At 39.9% G+C, this 15,076-nt stretch overlaps 1 protein-coding gene across 1 annotated transcript in view; it reads right to left on the reverse strand.

The window, feature by feature from the left end:
• TNS3 (tensin 3) overlaps positions 1-15,076 on the reverse strand; it is a 185,766-nt gene that overhangs the window by 36,263 nt on the left and 134,427 nt on the right. The window contains exons 20-21 of the mRNA XM_017820129.1: positions 13,710-13,827; positions 13,531-13,614 (exon numbers count right to left, since the gene is read on the reverse strand). Of these exons, the coding sequence (XP_017675618.1) occupies positions 13,531-13,614; positions 13,710-13,827 (202 nt within the window). The remainder of the gene's footprint in view (positions 1-13,530; positions 13,615-13,709; positions 13,828-15,076) is intronic.

A 15,076-nucleotide genomic window follows, 5' to 3' on the forward strand; every position in this document is an offset into this window, starting at 1 on the left:
TACAAGGTGCCTTAATATAAATGGCTTTGTGAAATAACATGTCTAACTCTGGCATGGAAAAACACAGATTAATTTAGTTTTCCTCTCCTCTGCAAGAGGGAATAAACATGAAGAGAATTAAGGTTGAGGAGAACACCATCTTAAAAAACATAGAGAAACATGACCTTTGGACTATAAACAATTAAGTGCAACTGAATGTGTATTTCCTCTCTGTCCCCACTCAACACTGATAGGTCTGTAATTCTGAAACTGCAGAACATCTTTGACTTGTGAATGCAGTAGACAGACCTTCCCAGACACTCCAAACACAGGATCACTTTAAAACTTTATTTTTTTGGAAAAAGTGTGCTCAAGCTGTATTTCAGTTTTTGGACTTTCTTCTTCAGCCTTCCCTAAACTACATGGATTACTCTGGTACATCAGAGACATGGAGTACCACATAATATAGTAGGAGGCCTCACCCTGGAAACGTTGAAAAAATTTCATGGAATCATAGCAAGATAAGTAGTTGTTCCCATGGATTTTTGTTAATTTAACCTTTTCCAGACAAAGTGACTAGTGACATCTCAAAAATGCATGCTACACACGTGCACGGCTAACAAGCATCATCAAGTATATGTAAAATCAAACCAAATCTGCCAGACTACCTGCTCATTCAATCCTGTATTTCTGTTAAACTGTTGATAAGTTTCTGCCAATGGCTTATCTCTTGCATCCTCAGAAGGAGCAAAAATTAGTGGTGGACTTCTCAGCTTCAGATTCTTCTGGTTTTTATATATGTGTAAGATATTATTCCTTTGTATTTCAATGAACACATGCACAGAGAGTTATTTATCAAATGACAGATTTATGTGGGGAAATGCATGACTTTTCCCACTGAAAGGGAAAAAAACAGAAACCAAGCTCTTTAAAACTTAGTGCTTTAGCAATCTCTCACGTAATCAATTTTTCAATGGTTCTTAGTGAAGAAAAAGGGAGAAAAACCACCAAATTAAATCACTACAACCCACCAGTGTATTATCAGGGTGTATTTCAAACCTAATTGAAGAGGCACATTTGCTTTGAGATGTGATCAAGTGACAACACTGAAGGATTTATAAACACATTTTTCCCACATAATATTTGATTATGTAAACAATATTTTTTGGCATTTATAACTTCAGAATTACACAGTTTATTTTACTCCCTGAATTTTAGAATTTTGAGCTCTTACAGATATCAGTGAACATAACAAAAATCTGTGTTCAGCACCCTTGGAAGTGCCATCATCTTTTCAGCTAATGGGTGCATATTTCAAGTACAGTCAGTTATCTTGGATGGCAAGTATAAAAAAGCCTCACATAAATCAATACCAGATAATGCTACTGCTTTCTCTCAAGAGAAAATATCTTTGGACTAGAGCTACAGGAAGGATGTAAGCTGCAGGCTGCACAATTAAACTTTCAGATGTATTGTTGCTGAATGAAATTCAAAGCCCCGGCACAACCCTGGATTTGCCATGTAATAGATGGGACATACAAGCCTTGAAGAATCATATTCATTTGGTCACCTAAGGCTGGGTAATAAACACTGCACAAGGGAGATTTTATGCTATTGTAGAAAGCTTACAATTCCTGACCAAAGGAATATTTTTACACAAATTTCACACTTACAGACTTTAAGTAGTCTAACGGAGTTAGCCCTTTATCCGTCAGAGAACTTCCTTTAAATCAGGCCACAGATCTGAATTTAAGTTTTCTTCCTGTGAAAAGTCTGCTCTATTCTAATTTTTATTAAATAATAATACGTATGAACTAAGCCAGAAACAGAAATTTGGCTCAAAAGCATCTTAGTTTTCAGACTTGCATAGGAAAGCCTGGTTCAAGTCCTGCTGATAATCATGCAGAACAGGAAGATGACCTTGGATGTCTTCCAAGACATATGAATTCTTGAACTGGTCATTAGATTTGCAGGGAAAAAGTTCCTCCTTATAAACACAATATAGAAAATGTCTAATATTTAGGTTCAGTTGGTGGAAAATGGAGAAGACAATCAAGCTTGTAAATACTACTAGCTTTAATAGCATGACTGTGCAGACCTGTCAAGACCTCAGTGGCCACTCGATTGAAGTCATAGTATTTGCTTTACTGTTGGCAGTGCTAATGCCCACTATACTCACAGCTCTCAGCACTGGGTGGTGAGAGTACTAGGAGGATTCCTCAGACTGTAAAGTTCCAGAACTGTGGCAATCAGTGCAAACACTCCCTTGCTTTGATATTATTTTCTGACCAGCTTTTCCTCTCAGAGTAACTCAACCTGAAGTTTCCAAAATGCATCAATTTCCTGAATGACATCAGAAGACACTTACTTGACAGGCATGTATTTATGAGTCTCTTACTGCATCTATTTGCTAAGCTAACCCTGGTGCTTAGCAATGATCCCAGTAGACTGCTGGTATAGTATTGCTCCCTGACAGAGCAAATACAAATTGGAGTGAAATTTGTAGAACAAATACTGCATAGAGAGGACATGTTTTGAACATATTCTACATTCTCTATTTTGTTTTCTAATGTTTTCTTAAGCTTTGTCTTCTTTTTCAAACATGCTTTATCATTCCATTACCAAAATATTTGTGGCAATTGAACATAGGTAGGAAAAGATCTTAAATTGCTAGGCTGTCACTCAGACACAGAAATAAATGGCAAGATAAAAGAAACAAATTCTAAGCACAGCAGAAACATTAACAATATACTTTCCTGTTTCACACAGTATTGAGCTTGATCTTATAATTTCAAGAGACATGAGAACAGTATGAGGTTCCGCTTACTTATACAGGTCTCAGCTTTCATTAAAACACTTACTAATATACCTTAGTACTAGGCAGTTTTATCAGCTGAGTGTGTCATCTCCCAAGTGGGCATCACACCAGTTTGCAGAGAATTACAGCCAACAGGTACCCTTCAAAAGCATCGAATAAAGGGGATGAATTCTCTTATAACCAGGTATGAAGTATCTAAATAAAACCAATGAAAAAAGAAAGCCACAACTGATGTGTAACCTCAAGCTATTTTTAAAATATTCCCACTGTTTTCCAGAACAAAAAATATCTTGCTAATCTTCAGGTAACATTTTGATGTGATCAAGAGGATAATGGATTTATAATCTAATGCATTCTGTCTTAGGAAACTAAGAGCTTTGTCTATTCTCTACCCTCAACAAAGAGCGGCTCTTGAGCGCTCAGGAAAAATGAACCACTTCTTGACATAATTTATTCCAATTTTTGCATTAAACAGTTTTAACAAAATAAACACAATTTAAAATTTACTATCATATCATTCAACTTTCATGTATTGGTGGGTAAATGTATACAAATGAAAACTCAGTTTGGCTCCAGTAATTAAATATATCTGAATTAATGTTCCCTTAGGCTTTTTATACTCTTCATCAACTTGTTCTTCATTTATCTTCAAAGGAAAAAAAGTAAAAAAAAATCTGAATATGATAAAAGATAATAACAAGAAATTACAAAATTTTTAAGTTTTTCAAAAGCAGTAAAATTCATATGGTGCACTTTAATCTTCTTAGAAAGATTATAGACTTCTTTATATTAAAATTTTTATTTCCTAGAATTTAGCTGGTACACAGATCAATTCAAGGATCCCCATGACTATTCCACAGATTCAGAACATCTCACCTGCAGTACTGCATTATCTTCATAGCTGTTTTATAAACTGCCAGCAAAGAATTTCATTCTCATTTACCCTCCACTGAAAATGTAAATGAAATTTCATTTCATTTTCATTTCTTGAAGCTTTCTGACCAAATTCTTAAAACACCATGAGAGCACTGACAAACTGAGAATATTCAGGAAATCCAGTTACAACAGTGTTAGGAAAAGTTAGTCAAGACCAAACAAATAGCAGACAGACTGCATTAAAGTGAAGTGCTCCAAATAAGGGATGAGGTCTACAGGCTGTGTCTTCTTGAAGAAGGACCTATCAGTAGTTATTTGCTTTAACGGTACTAGTGTGGGATTATGGAGCAGTCAGACTTGTTGAGGTACCACTGATGAAAGACTTATAACATGCAAGAGACTTTAGAGATGTCCTGATCTAGAAAGCTTATTGCATATGAATTTCCATAGGACAACATTTTCGTCACAAGATCTGCCATTCTTCTAACACAGTTCAACATTTGAGTGGATGAGAAAGTGGAGAGCCTATTTCTCTCCATTTAGGGTCCCCACCACTTAGATACTCATTTCCCTGTGAAAAAAGTTAATTCACATTTGCTGTTTTAGGCAGAAGACTTCATATAACTTTTCAGCAGTGTCTTGGTTCAAATGGATAATGCAGAGAGGGCCCTTTTTAGGGCGACAATCTCAGTTCTCTGATTTACTTATCAATCACCACTTTCTCATATGGAATGAAAAGTGATCCATTAAAACCAAGAAAATAAAGCAATGTGAATATTTGCACAGGAAAATGAACATGCACTATAAAACAGTCCTTCCAAACCAGTATCTGATTCTTTCTCCAAAGCACTTTTAACAGGGCAAAATACCATTTAAGGCTCATTCTGATCTATGATGACACTGTTTCCATCCAGATGAAAATCCTGCTACAAAAGTGAGGGGGAGAGGAAAAGAAGAGAGTGAATAGCTTTACAAGATCTCTTCAATGTAATGTCTGAAGCACCTAATCATCTTCTCTTTTTTTTTTTAATTCTGCAGGATTATAGAGAAGCTGCACATGGAATTATATACATGTGCACTAGATTATGCATTCTGCTAGCGCAGTATTTTCCACGACCATCTGTAGTACATGAATTTTTCTCATTCAACATGATGGTCAACATGTAGGTCACAGCAGACCCTGTCTCTTTGCAGAAGTTTAGCTCGCGGGGCTGTAAGAACATTTCACCATGAAATATCTTTGTCTTGACATGAGCATCAGATTTAAAGAATTTTTAAGTCTGTGATCAGATACAACACTGGCTATAAAACAAAATGCATTCATGTTTCAGAATATTTTATTGAACTACAGTATCCAAAATCAATGCAGGACAAAGTATACTTTAGAGAATGAGCTTTCTTATGGAAATCCAGTAAAAAGAATAGCATAATTTGTAAACTTTAACATATCAGCCAAAGAAAAGACATTTATATTGTCCCACTGCTTTATCATCACATACTATCTTCCATGGATTTGGCACCACCTAGTTTTTTATATTCTGGTTTGTATAATTGTATTCCTTTCTCCTCTGAATCAATGACATGTTAGAATGTTTACTGAGTGGCTAAAATATGTACAGTTTTTTTAAAGTTTCATTTAGAAACACATAACATAGCTGTAAACAAAACCTGTCCATATGTAGCTAGCTAAATGCATTAATATCTAAATATTTAATCTCTAAGCCAGATAATAAAGCTTCGGGAAGTTAAGCAGTGTGGACTGGGAGACTACCTCCCATGAAAATCTTACCCAAACTGAGTGGGGGAAAAAAAAAAGCTAAATTAAAGCTGATTACCAGACAGCTCAGTTGTAGACATTTAACTGTAAGTATTTTGGTTAATACTGCTTTCTAAAAGCAGGCATAGGCTACAAGTATTTTAAGTTATTTTCAGTTTCAATTTGATTCTTCTGTTACAAGATATTTTCCACCATTCTAATTGATATAAACTAAATTAAATGGTTATGTTTTTCAGCATATGAGATGTAATATTACCTTTGCTGTGAATTTGGACTACCAGAGTGAAATCACTGATAATAAGCAATGCTTATTTCTCTGCAGGCCAAACAAATACAAAATTTCCATGTTTATATTTGAAAGATATGTTAAGAACTGTACTATAATCAGTGGCACATAGGGAGGGACGTCTGTGACAATGAAGACTTGAAAATGCATCAAGTCATCTCCAAACTTCATGCAACAAAACCTTTGTATAAAGGTTAGTTTTACTGAGGTCTCAATGAAAGTAATCCAGGGACAAAAAGTGTGACACAGATCATAGCACATTATACTGACTTCAGTCCTTACAACAGCCAAGAAGCGGTCTCTGAACATTTATGATTAAGCTTTACAGTGTTCCACATGCTCTTTCTGGAAGACTTCATTAAGTTCACGCTGGTAGAATCCAAACAGAAGAACTAAGTCCTTTCCTGCTTGCTCCTGAAGCCTATGGAGGCTTCTTATGCACTAGTAAATGGTATATTTATAATAATTAAGAAACATTAGGTGTTTGATTATAAAAATATTGTGTAGATGAACACAATATTCATCCATGAGATAAACATGTCAAGGTCAATTTCAGGACAATGAAAAACATAACTTCATATATCTGCTTTGTATTAAACATCATAACTTTCCTGTCTCTACTTGTATTTTTTATTTCTTGTTAAAGCCTCAACAAACAAATGAAAAACTACAAGAATAAACAAAAACCCAAAACACCCAAAAAAACCCAAACCCAAGATCACAACAGCAAAACCCAAAATGCACCTTTGTTTCCAGGAGCACAGAGCTTATGATAACCATGCACATAAGTGGATGCGCTCTTGTTTTAGGCAAATGAACCCAGATGTCTGGAAATGTTCCATACCTATTACTTGATTTGACCATGTATATCTTATATAAGCAGGTAAGAGGAGGAGAGAAAGGCAGGTAAAAATCAATATTATATGAAAGCTTTTCACACTGTGGAGAAAGTGTTTGCCCATCATAAACAGGGAATTTTTTCCTTTCACAAATTAGTTTCACTTTTATTCCCAATGCTACTGACTATCCTGACACGGAGAAGACATTTTCAGTCTAGAACCCTGAGATTCTTTTAATCAAACAATTAAGCAGTATGTTTTGTTTCCCTTGCAACTCAGTGACTGGAAGAAATTATAATCCTGGAATAACAGTATGAAACTACAACAGTGTAAAATTCTAATCAGTATACAATTATGCAGTAATGAGGATATGGCCTACATCAGGTTGCGGCTCTGCCTTCCAAGAGATTTATAAACACTCATCACTACTGGATGATATAACAGAGTAAGTCTATGTTAGTCAATGGGAGGAATTGAGGGTTACAATGTCAGATAAAAACAGTCTGTAGGAGAAAAATTGTGGAAATACTCCAGTGTCTGGTCTGGAAGAGTTCCATGACAGCATGAGGAGAAAAGATGAAATTTTAAAAAATTTTAGAACAGATGCAGCTCATACATGACCTTTGAGTACAGTACCTAGGCTAAGCTCCAAAGAGAGGATGAAAAGGCAAGGCTTTGAAGGCTCCAAGATTCCTCCTACCAGCACCAATGCTATCATTCCATTCTATGCACTGCTTGAACTACACAAGGTTACTTGGGCTGTTTAGAAAAGATGGAAAACCGAGGCATTGTGTTTTCTCTTTGTCAGTACATTGATAAAGGATTATAGACAATCTTCCATTGTTCCACAGATCCCTGCTTTCTGTTACAAGACAGTGCCTGTTTGTGAATGGAGATTTTCTACGAAGTTCTGTCTAAGCTTTGGCCAGGGCTGAAGAAGGGGCAGCTCCTCACATCCAGCCTGAAGGGTGGAGTGGCAGGGCGGTTAGCCAGAGTTCAGTCCTCTGTCAAAGAGCTTACTATGCTTTTATTCTATATACAAAGGGACTTCAATTAGCTGTATGCTGTCTGAGACAAGAGAGCCTTTATAAGCTTCAAAATGGCCTACAAGTAATGTTTCTGTTCCTTCACTAATGTGTGGGACTCTCCCTCCCATGGGATATACAACCGCTATTGTGATATTCAAGAGAGCTGTATATGAATTCTACCTGGAGCCCTGCTTTTAAATGGGGTATTTATAAAACTAGCCATATTATAGACTGCTAGCCACTTTATAGACCACTCAAGTTTGTCTCAAGAAACAAGGTAAGGTATCTTTCAAAAGATAATTCAGATTGAACTCTGTGGGTGCTGTATTACTTTCAAGCTATGTAAAGTAAGGAAAAGGGCGATGAAACCATGGCAGGAAAGGATCCCTGAAGCAGCAGTGCTGACACAAAATGACTGCATGCACACATTCTGAGGGAGGTGAAACTTGCTCCGTCTGAGAAAGAACAAGGCTCTGGAAAGAAATCCTGCAGGCAGGACATCTCCCATAAATGTACAGGGAGAAAGAAGAATCAGAGAGTAACAGAATCAGCTAGGTTGGAAAGGACCTCTGAGATCACTGAGTCAAACTTTTGACCTAACAACACCTTGCTTACTAGACCATGGCACTAAGTGCCACATCCAGTCTCTTCTTAAACACCTCCAGGGACAGTGACTCCACCACCTCCCTGGGCAGCCCATTCCAATGCCCAATCACTCTTTCTGTAAAGAACTTCCTAACGTCTAACCTAAACCTCCCCTGGCACAGTTTAAGACTATCCTGTTGCTGGTTGCCTGGGAAAAGAAACCAATATCCACCTCACTACAACTTCCTTTCAGGTAGTTGTAGAGGTCTTCCCTGAGCCTCCTCTCCTCCAGGCTAAACAACACCAGCTCCCTCAGCCTCTCCTCACAGGACTTGCGCTCAAGTCCCTTCACCAGCCTCACTGCCCTTCTTTGGACCTGCTCCAGCACCTCAATATCCTTCCTAAACTGAGGAGCCCAGAACAGGACACAGTACTTGAAGTGTGGCCTAACCAGCGCTGAGTACAGGGGAAGAGTCACTTCCCTGGACCTGGTGGCCACACTGTTCCTGATACAGGCCAGGATGCCATTGGCCTTCTTGGCCACCTGAGCACACTGCTGGCTCATGTTCAGCTTCTTGTCAATCCAAACTCCCAGGTCCTTTTCTGCCTGGCTACTCTCCAGCCACTCTGTGCCCAGCCTGTAGCGCTGCATGGGGTTGTTGTGACCAAAGTGCAGGACCTGGCACTTGGCCTTGCTGAACTTTGTACCATTGGATTCAGCCCATCTATCCAGCCTGTCCAGGTCCCTCTGAAGAGCCCTCCTACCCTCCAGCTGATCGACCCTCCCCCCCAACTTAGTGTCATCTGCAAATTTGCTGATGGTGGACTCAATCCTCTCATCTAAATCATCAGTAAAGATATTAAACAGGACTGGGCCCAACACTGATCCCGAGGGACACCACTAGTGACCGGGTGCCAACTGGATGCAGCACCATTCACCACAACTCTCTGGACCTGACCGTCAGCCAGTTCTTAACCCAGCAGAGTGCCCCTGTCCAAGCCATGGGCTGCCAGCTTTTTCAGGAGTATGCTATGGGAGATGGTGTCAAAGGCTTTGCTGAAGTCCAGGTAGACTATACCCACAGCCTTCCCCTCACCCACCAGGCGGGTCACCTGGTCATAAAAGGCAATCAGGTTGGTCAGGCAGGAGCTGCCCCTCTTAAATCCATGCTGGCTGGATCTGATCCTCTGTCTGTCCTGTAGGTGCCGTGTGATTGCACTCAAGATGATCTGCTCTACAACCTTGCCAGGCACCAAGGTCAGGCTGACAGTCCTGTAGTTTCTTTGGGTTAGGGCATAGTTTATGAAAGGGAGACAGATACATAACACCACTTAACTGATTTTGCCTAGCAAAGTGTTTTCACCTGGAAAGAAAATTAAGATTTCTAGGGATAACAGAGCACCATTTTATAAAGGGTTTTATAAGGCTTTATTAAAGATCGTGCTCTTCAATAAATAGTTTAAAAATCAGATGCATTCAAGGTACGAGGTACAAAGTTTACAAGAATATCTTAAGAAAGAACACATAATTTTATCATTTTTGTACATATGGACTGGATGTCATTGCAATTCTTGACTACAGAATATAAAAACCCATGTACTGTTTTTTTAAAATGTATACTTTTGCGCTTTTCTAAACCCACAACAGAATCCCTTGGTAAGTGCTAACTACACTGAATGCTATTCTCCACAAGGAAATGAGGAAGAAATACAACAGTAATATACCCAGATAATTGGTAACCAGGTTACAGCATCCTCACTACTAATGTGCAAAGCAGATAAGCAGCAAAACTGAGACGCAGCACAAAGCAATTTTGAATTCAGGGGTGATCTGAACTGAAACAAAAGGGGCAATAATCTTAATGGCAGAATTAGTCTATGACTTCAAAGGCCTTAATCTGTTGAAAATTTCCAAAGAAATTTGATAAAAGTCCCAAGTTTTGACAAAAATAAAAAAGACCACATCAGCATTTAAAAGAGGAGCAAGGCTGCAAAGAAAAGTACTAAAAACTGGGGCTTTTAAGAATGCTTGCAAAATGCACGCTGTTAGTGTCGCCTTTATTGCATGTGCATTAAAGCAGTTTCAACCACAAGAACAGCTATTTCTGTTCCCTTCAGATTCTTGGCGTCATTCAACACACAAAACACAGCACTCTTGGCTCTGAGCATAAATTAGGGATTGGTAGCAGAAATAATAAGAAGTAGCCTTCTTCACTTCTTGCTAAAGTCAGAAGGCACCAAGGCAAGTAGATACAATAAATACTTACAGTAGATATAGGCAATAAATAAGAAGAATAGTGAAGTTAAAAGAGAGAAAATTAAAATAATACTTACAGTAGGTTTCTGATTTGCCTCTGACAATAGAAGTTTCTGTGCTCTGGTGGGAAAGTCACCCAATCAACAATCCTTTGAGATGCTTGCTAACAGTGAATTCCATGTTTTCTAGCTGACCCACCTCATACACCTTTAACCTTAGTGTCAAAGTACATTATGTTTCCAGATAAAAGACAAGCCATACGGAGATGAGCACTTAACTTGCAGCATTCAGTGCACCTTGAGCCTCATATTTAAATGGGCATTCTAAGGGAGAATTGTCTCCTTTGGTCTAAGCTAGAGTAATTGTTTTCAGTGTTCCATTAAGTGAGTATCTAAATCCAACACTTGAGAGATGACACATTTAGAATAAAGAAGGAGAATCAAAATAGAGAAATACACTGAAAGCCAAAAGTTTTTCCAGGGCAAGTCCTAACTCTTAGCAACATTGATGTAAACCATTTAACAAGAAGCTGTTCAGTAGATTAACCTGTAATGGATTTGCTGAAGCCGTCCTCAGGAGGATACCTACCACTATTATTTAAGAGTTGGGAGAGTAAAGGGAAAAGCCACAGCAACTGAACCATAAAGAGATGTCTTGAACTGGGTAGATGATTTTTTATTACTAAAGATAATTTTATTCTGTGTTGATATTATTTGATTTTGACAACTATTAAATGAGGCAAATTAAACAGGAGAGTTGGTTTGAAGGTTTTTTTTACATCAGAGCTGCAACACTATTATTGCATCAAAATCCATCATCAAATTTAATGAAAACTCTACTATCAAGAACCTGCCTGAGAAGACAGTCATAGCCTAAGCAATAAAACTATATCTATACATAAATTTTCACTTTAAAATCTTCTACTGCATAAAATTTAAATGAATGTCTATGATTTTTATTCAGATTTTAAACAGATTAGTTGGCTTCCTTCTATGTCCAGCACTTTCTGTGCAAACTCTGGAAATACTTTTTTCTTTTAAATCTTAGTGTTTTCAAATAATTTTGCACAAAAAAGGTTATAGGTAGCAGCTTAGCTGCTATTTTTAGCAGCAAAGAGTTAAGGCCTCAAAAATAATCCTTTATTAATAAAATTCATAGCTGGATCACATTAAATCTTTAACCATTGTGGTGGGGAAAAAAAGGGTGTTTTTCCCCTAGAGTTAAAAAAAATGGTAACCCCCGAGGGGGTGGTGTCCCTTGGGGTTGATCCAATCAGTGCCCCTGCAAAATTTAAACATATCACACCAGACCGGAAAAGAAGGATGATGAGGTAGTTGGAGAAGAAGTGGCCATGTTCTGAGACCACGAGGGGAGAAGGGGCAGGAGCCTCGCTGGGGGGGCACGGCCCCCCAGCCCCCTGGATGGGGTTGTAGAAACTCAGAAATAGTGTTAAACTGGACTGGGTTTTGTGACTGAAAAGCTGGGAGTCTTTCTCCACTGTGAATGGGCAGCAGGAGCGGCGGCAGAGACAGCACTGAGCAAAGAACTCTGGTAGAAAGCCAGAAAGAGATACGAAGCAGCAAAGGCGGCATGCAGCCAAGCAGGAAGACACAGAGATGTCTGATAGAGAGAGAGAGAGAAGAGAAAGCTCAACAAAGACAGTTTTGGGGGTAAGAACTGAATCAAAGCCCCCTAAAACCCCTTTGAGACCCCTCTTAAGAGGAGGGGGTAGACTCCTACTGGATGGCAGTCCTAAAATGCAACATGCAGCAGAGAGAGAGGAGCTAAAAAGCTCGAACGTCCTGGAAGCTGGACTGGGACGGCCGGACAGAATGCAGAGGAGGGCCTTGCTGCCCCCCCGCCACTGCTGCCAAGCTGGCAGTCTGAGACAGAGCAAAGGAGCTCTGATAGAACGCTTGAGGAAAAGACTTTCAACTGAAAGCTGCCCTAGATGTTCTGACTCAGGGGAGCTTGAATCCCCTGAGGAAGGGACCTTCATGGGGGTCTTACACCCCATGATATGACGTGGTGAAGCAAGCCTGTCCCTGCATCGCAGTCCATGGGAGAGAGACCTTCATTTGGAGTCAAAGGGCCGAGAGCGGTGAGAGGAGACCCCCCCCTTGTGTGTAACGGAGAGAGAGATCCAGCTACAACAATCCAGCTACAGCTGCTGCATTGAGGAGGAGAGACTGCTGCCCTAAAGGTGGATATTTCCTTCTTCCCTTCTGGACTTTTATTGGAGGGAAAAGAGATTTGATCCAATGTAAATATTACTTTATCATAGGAGAGATAGTTAGGATTATGTATATAACGTATTATAATATTTGTGTAGTGATTGTAATATAATTCCCTTCCCCCCATATTGAGTCTTGTGTTGTGTTTGGAAAACCCCTCTCACACTGGGTTGAGTTGTGGGAGGGCAGCTTGGACTCGGAATTGGATTTTTGGGGGTTTCAAACCACGACAACCATATAATCATCTGCTAACAAGTATTTTTCCAGCTTGCACTTTTACAAACTGTATTGTGGCAAAAAACCCCTCCAGAACATTCATTCCTTTGATTAAGGATCTCCTTCATTTGAGCAGGCCAAGCTCTCTTGTCAGCTTCACTTGCCTGGAGAGATGGCAAGAAGGATATCACCCCTCGTTCCTCAGAGGGAGACGAAACCTACTTAAAATCACATGGAACTCAAGTCTCCTGACAGTACTATTTCAACATTATCAAATATCAACAGAGAGATCATGGAACACTGAAACCATGCAAACAGATCAAGAGAAGAGCAGGATTTCCTCTTGTTGCTGTGATGCAGCTGCCTAATTGCTCCACACTGATTTTGGACACTGAACGTGAACATGGGACTCCCTGTTGGCAATTAAACACTGGACGGCATTAAATCTTTCTTGGATAATTCTTCATTATTTACTTCTTTTTGGTATGATTAAAATAGAACTGCTAAAATCTGTTTTTCTGACTTACACATCTAAATTCACCATTTATATGTCCTATTTATAAACCACTGTTTGTGTTCGTTGCCTATATACACAGTTCATTTTCACATTATTTAGGAAGTAGGGAGTATCTTACCAGGAATGGTTCTGTACAGCTCAGACGGGCTGCTGACCTTTTGGCTGGAGAGAATCCGCTGCTGGTATAGTGGAGGTGTTGTCACTAAGGGAGAAGAAAAAGGGCAATTCCTCTTCAGTAACAGCTAAAATGTTAACAGTGATATTAAAATAAATAAATAGAGATGGACATTTTCTTACCGTATGTCATCTCTGGTGACAGGGAAAAAACTGGCATGGATGTGACAGATTCATTTCCATTTTTTGTTGTGGAGAAGATTTCTCCACCTATTTCATCTTGATAACTTACAACAACCATCTAAGAAAAGGCACAAAAAGCAAAATTATGGTGTGAAAATTCTCACTTAACGATTGTCATAGTTTGAGATTGGCCCCCCCGGGAGTCGGGGGCTCAGAGGTGATTGGGTGCCAGGGCAGTGTTCCCTGGAGAGCCAATCACCATCCATGTTGTTCGCTTCTGCTGAAAAATCATATATACACAGCCACCTGAAGCTGTTGGCAGTTTTGCTGTTGGTGTCTGCTGCGTGTAGGTGTAGAAGGCCAGGGGGTGGCTGGGCTCCTTCTTCCCCCCCTCCGGGGGGGAGAGGGGAGCCCTGCAGCCTCCAACTCTGCCTAGGCCAGAGTTAGAGACAGGATTTGGAGTGTGTGCTGTGAAGGAAGAGATTCACAGCACCTGAGGTAAGAGGGAGGAGGCCAGGCCCTCTTCCCCCTCCCTGCAGCTGCGGGACACTTGGGACAGTGTATAACTGGACCAAGCTGCCTGTGGCCAAGGCTAGGGGGCTTTTTCCCCTCCACTGCATTGAGGCTGGTGAGGGGTGGATTTTAAGGCTCAGCACTGAAGCAGAGCCAAGTGGATGGGCTGCTGACGAAATAGCTCGGAGCCAGGGAAAGGAATCCCAGGCAAAAATGGAGACAGACCGAAGAGAGAGGCCCGGAGGATGTCTCTGCCGTGATTTAAACGCAGGACAGCCGAAAACCCAGAGGAGGAATCAACATTCCAGGACGCGTACGTTCATAAGCTACACTACAGCAGCCTACAGAACCGAGGTATGAGACTGAGAGAGAATCACACAGCAGAGACTGATATGGGACCAAGGAGAAAGGACTCAAAGCTACTTTCTTGGACTTCGTGAGGAGAAAAACTGCAACAAACAGCTGGAGCTTGGTGAGGGGGGAGTGTTTGGGTCCCCGAACACTCCCACGAGAGATAGACTGCGTTACATACCAGCCTTGAAAGGCTCTTCCTCAACTAAAGTTAAAGGGAGGGGCTTAAAAGGACTGATAGAAATGTAATATATATATTTATAGTTGCCTTTAGTTTGTATAGTATTTATTTGTGTAAATAAATGTATATACTTCCCCTTCCCCCTATAGAAGCCTCTGGCCTGAAAGTTTCTCTCTGGTGTTGGGATAAATTGTGGGAAGGGGTGGGGGGAAGCCTGGAAATTGGATTTTGGATTTCTAATGTGGCTCAAACTGCCACAACCCTATGACACAGTGGGGCATTCTTGGTCAAATTACCGAAGGTTTCTGTAATCAAATATAAT

Source organism: Lepidothrix coronata, unplaced genomic scaffold (genome assembly GCF_001604755.1).
Source record: "Lepidothrix coronata isolate B3197 unplaced genomic scaffold, Lepidothrix_coronata-1.0 Scaffold3, whole genome shotgun sequence".
Lineage (NCBI taxonomy): Eukaryota > Metazoa > Chordata > Aves > Passeriformes > Pipridae > Lepidothrix > Lepidothrix coronata.